General features: G+C 52.6%; 1 protein-coding gene across 1 annotated transcript in view; it reads left to right on the plus strand.

Moving 5' to 3' along the window:
• Nucleotides 1-428: 428 nt before the first annotated feature.
• CCDC187 (coiled-coil domain containing 187) overlaps nt 429-4,778 on the plus strand; it is a 41,588-nt gene continuing 37,238 nt past the window's right edge. Inside the window, exons 1-4 of the mRNA XM_060198998.1 lie at nt 429-843; nt 1,042-1,128; nt 2,959-3,054; nt 4,523-4,578. Of these exons, the coding sequence (XP_060054981.1) occupies nt 447-843; nt 1,042-1,128; nt 2,959-3,054; nt 4,523-4,578 (636 nt within the window). The 5' untranslated portion in view covers nt 429-446. The remainder of the gene's footprint in view (nt 844-1,041; nt 1,129-2,958; nt 3,055-4,522; nt 4,579-4,778) is intronic.

Here is a 4,778-nt window from a genome sequence, read left to right on the forward strand (position 1 = left end):
CCAGACCCAGATAGTATCCATGCGGCTCTTGGGTGTGGCTGGGGCTGGGTGAGGTTGCAAAGGTGACCATGCACCAGGCCCAGGCTGGGGCCCAGTGTGCCTCTTCTGGGTACTATTTTCCTCCCAAACTTCAGCCTTCCCATCTGTGAAGCAGATGGGCAGTACTTTGCCTGCCTGAAAGGGAAGCAGCCAGATCCCAGGATGGACATCTGGTGGACACTGCCACATGCAAGGGACATCTTTGAACCCTTGGGCTCTGTCAGGCTATGGGTGTTCCAGCTCAGGCCAGGAACAGGTGGTGCTAGACAGAGAGGCCCTTTTGGTATCAAGGCTCTCAAGCCTGACCGACTGTGACTTCTCTCTCTCTCAAGGCTGCCATCCAACATCCAAGGATGAGGTGGCCTGGGCCCTTCCATCAGCGAGACGCCCCATAGGGAGCTCCACACATGGTCTGGCCTGGTGAACTGGGCCCCCAGAGCCAGGCCTGCAGCCTCACAATGTGGTCAGACAGCAACGAGTCCAAGGATAGGGAAAGCTCAGTGTCATCCGGCCACCTCTCTGGCTCCTCCGGGGGCCACAAGTCTTCAGAGCTGCCCCTTGGGTCCTGGACAGAGAGACCCCCACAGGTTCTGGGGCCCCCAAGGCAGCCCAGAATGAGCAACCCTCGTCTGGAGCAGCTGCGGGACAAGATCCGGGTCCAGGCACAGAGGCAGGCCAGCTGTGCCTCCCTGGCCACCTCTACCCCCTCCAGCTCCTTCACCCATTACAAAGACCCTGTGCTGATGCCCCAGAGGAAGACCCGGAAACCATGCAGTGCCACCCCTCTGACCCTGGTGGACACAGGTAGGTGGCAACTTTCTCAGCTGTGAAGGGTGGGGGGGTTGTGGGGCTGCCAGCTGTGAGGTGTTGGGCAGATCCATGGGGAGCAAAATGGTGAGTGCAGCCCCAGGAGCTCCAAAGATCAGGGCAAGGAAGCAGGAACGTTGGGGCTCTAGCAGCAAGGATCTCCTTACACTACCCCTTCTCTTTCTTCTACTCCAGACTTCAGTGAACCGAGTGTGGCTGAGCTTAAGGCAGTAGGTCAGGTTGGCCAGGAGCCTGCCAAAGTAGACCGGTGCCAGGCTTCAGGTGAGTGGTTTCGTGGTTGTGGTTCTGGGTTCCTGGTCAAATATCCCGACTCCACACTGTCCTTGAAGCTCCTCTCTCACCCTGTGTGATGATGATTCACCTTCTAGATGAGGGCCAGGGAGGACCACAGTCTAAAAAGGGATAGAGCAGGAATTAAAAAAAACAAGGTGCACCCAGCACATATTTCCAGGTGTGAGGGCCCAGTTTAAGCCCTTGACCCCCACCTGCAGGGGAAGAAGCTTCTCCATAAGTGGTGGAGCAGAGCTGCAAGTCTCTTTCTCTTTCTCTTTCTCTCTCCCTCTCCCTCTCCCCCTCTCCCTCCCCCCCCAATCTGTCCTTGTCCAATATATTAAAAAAAAATCAGAGGAACCAATTGGCCACCAGAAGTGGTAAAGTCTTACAGTCACCAAGCCCCAGTGATAACCCTGGTGGGAAGAGAATAAAACTGAAAAGAAAAGATTTATTTTTGAATAAAAGAGAGGTGGAGGTTAGTGAACCAGAGCATCACTCTGGCATATGTGATGCCAGAGATCAAACTTGGGCCCTTATATGTAAGACTGATGCTCCACTCACTGTTCAGCCTTCCAGGCCACTCCAGGGTGTATTATTATCATTATTATTATTAATTTATTTACCAGAACACTGAGCTCTGGCATGGGGTGGTGCTGGGGATTGACCAATGTCTCTGGAACCTCAGGCATGAGAATCTTTGTATAACCATTATGCTATCTCCTCAATCCATCTGAGCTGGGGAGGGAAATTTTGATGTATCTTGTCCCCTGAAGCCCCTCTCTGCTCCTGGCCTGCACCCACTCAACCTCTCAACTATCCCTCTCAACTTTGGGGCCTAACTCCTCAGGGGAACTCACATAAATGGATTTGCATTTTTTGTGAGCATCTAATTTTGTTTTGTTTAATTTTATTTTAGTAAGAGAGATATACAGAAAGATAGATACCAGAGCACTGCTCAGCTCTGACTTACAGTAGTGCTGGAGACTGAACCTGAAGCCTTAGAGTCTCAGACATGAAAGTTTTTTTGCATAACCATTATGCTGTCTCCCTAACCTGTGAATGTGTCTTTTTAATGTGTCTTCAAAACCTTTTTCATGTGACTCTGGGGTCTTGTGCATGCATAGTATCACTGCTCAGCAATTCCTCTGGGTCAACTTTCTCAACTTTCTCATTCTTGTATTTGAGAAAGACTCAAGAGGCAGGTAGAAAGAGAAGAGAAACACCACAGCACCATTCAACCATCCCTGATGCCATCCATGTTGCTGCCATATGGTGCTGGGTCTCAGACCCTGAGCTTTTTTCGTGATAGGTCTGCATTCTACTGGGCAAGCGAGCTATCTCCAACCTCAGGACCTGGGTTTTGAGGGCCCACTTGCCAGCAGTGTCCTATTCTTCTGTTCCCTGGAGAGGCCTCCAGGCTAGTCTTCTTCCATGGGCTTCCAGTTGTAGCTCTCACTACCACTGAGGACCACTCTGCTTGGTCTCTGTGCTGTCTCCTCTCCTGGTGAGATCTCCCACTCCCACAGTTAGGTCATACCTGCCATCCTGACATCCACCACCCCCACCCCAGTTCTTGGCTCTGCAGTACTGCCTCTGCCAAACCGATGTTCAGCCACACTGTAGCCCTTCTGTCATTCAGTCACTCAGCAGACTTTAAAACACCATGAGCTACCCAGCAGTGGACAGAGCCTGAGGCCTAGGCTGTTCTTTCCTTGGGGATGCTTAGGAATTTGCATATACACTCAGGAGATGCAAGCTGGTGTCCTGAGTTGTACTCACCTCTCTCTGCCTTTTGCCTTCTCTTTTCTCTTGATGAAGCTCCCAGGGGAAAAGCCAGAAGGATGAAAAGTTGTTCTTGCAAAAGAGAGAAGGCCTCCAAGCCCGTGGCCCCAAGAGGAACCTCCAAGGACAACGGTGAGGCTTGCTCCTCGGGACCCCAGTGGGGCTCGGAGACCTGGTTTCTGATTCAGCCCTCTAGGTGCTGGAGGCTGACTGCTGGCTGACAGGATATGTGTGCACAGGACCCTGAGGGTCACCTGGGACTGGCAGGGCCCTGCTGTAGTGGGAGGTTCTGGGTGCCAGGAAGAGGGGTACCTTACAGTCTGACTACAGACTCCATACCACCATCACATGACAATGGTCCTGCCTGTGCAGAAGGCTGTCCTCAAGTGAGGTGAGAGTCTATAGACATCCCCCAGGATGAGCCTCCCTTTCAGCACCCCGAATGGAGATGGTGTGCCAAGGCACCAAGCCCCACTTGGATGGCATCTGCAGTGAGTGGCTTGGAGGCACCTCGCCAGGCTGGAAAAGGCGAGTGGGAGGGGGCGGCACAGGAGGTGTTTGCTTTCTGCACAAGCTGGTGCTGCTTGGCTGTTGATGTCAGCAGGGCCTGTCTCCAGGCACAGGGTTAGAGCTTGGGCAGCGGACCTCATGAGCACTGTTTGAGGAAGGGAGGAATCCCCTTTCTTGGTCCCTGTGACAAATTAGAGCCATCACATGGGTGAAGGCTAGCCCAGAGTTTCCTGAGCAGTCCTGGGGATTTCTCTTAAGTGGACTTGGTTCAGAGGGTGGGTCACAGGGAGAGTAGCACTGAGGGGGTGGCCTCCCCAGGGCTGGGGTTCAGCCTGGGTGTGGTTTATAGGGCTACACACAGTGATGGTGAGACCTGTAGCCAGCTGCATTTGCCAACCCAAGCTGGGCGCGTTCAGGGTAGGGGTCGGGCAGAGCACAGAGGCTCAGGGCAGGGTTGCTGAGGACATTGGCTTCTTTTTTTCTTTTTCTTTTTTTAATTATTTATTTCAAAAAGGAGACATTAACAAAACCTTAGGATAGGAGGGGTACAACTCCACTCAGTTCCCACCACCAGATCTCCATATCCCATCCTCTCCCCTGATATCTTTCCTATTCTTTATCCCTCTGGGAGTATGGATCCAAGGTCATTGTGGGATGCAGAAGGTGAAAGGTCTGGCTTCTGTAATTGCTTCCCTGTTGAACATGGGCGTTGACTGGTGGATCCATACTCCCAGCCTGCCTCTCTCTTTCCCTAGTAGGTTGGGGCTCTGGGGAAGCGGAGCTCCAGGACACATTGGTGGGGTCATCTGTCCAGCGAAGTCTGGTTGGCATCATGTTAGCATCTGGAACCTGATGGCTGAAAAGAGAGTTAACATACATAGCCAAACATACTGTTGAGCAGGACATCAGCTTCTGCACACCATACTCCCCACTCTGAAGGGGACACACCTGCTCCCCTTGTAGATAAGGAAAACAAGGCCAAAAAGTTTCCGTGGCTCGTCTAGGGTCAGAGCAACAGGTCAGATCAGCATATGTACCTGGGATCACATCCAGGGACCCTGAATTGGAGGGGCAGCCATCCTGTGCACAGGGTTTGGGGAAAACACCAAGATCCCTTCCCCATGTGGGAGAATCCTGCCCACTAAGGTGAGGTTGATTCTGTGGGATCCTTTGAGAGAAAACAGTATTGAGCTGCCCATGGTGTCTGTCCTCTGCAGCCTAGGATCAAAGTCCTGGAGGAAGTGGGAGGCATGTCTTGGGCAAGGCCATAGTCCAGCTGGTGAAGGCTCATCTTCTTGTCCTGATTGTCGGTGGAAGGTTCTGGAGAGAGGCAGAGTATTGTGGCA

The sequence above is a fragment of the Erinaceus europaeus genome, chromosome 10, assembly GCF_950295315.1.
Source record: "Erinaceus europaeus chromosome 10, mEriEur2.1, whole genome shotgun sequence".
Lineage (NCBI taxonomy): Eukaryota > Metazoa > Chordata > Mammalia > Eulipotyphla > Erinaceidae > Erinaceus > Erinaceus europaeus.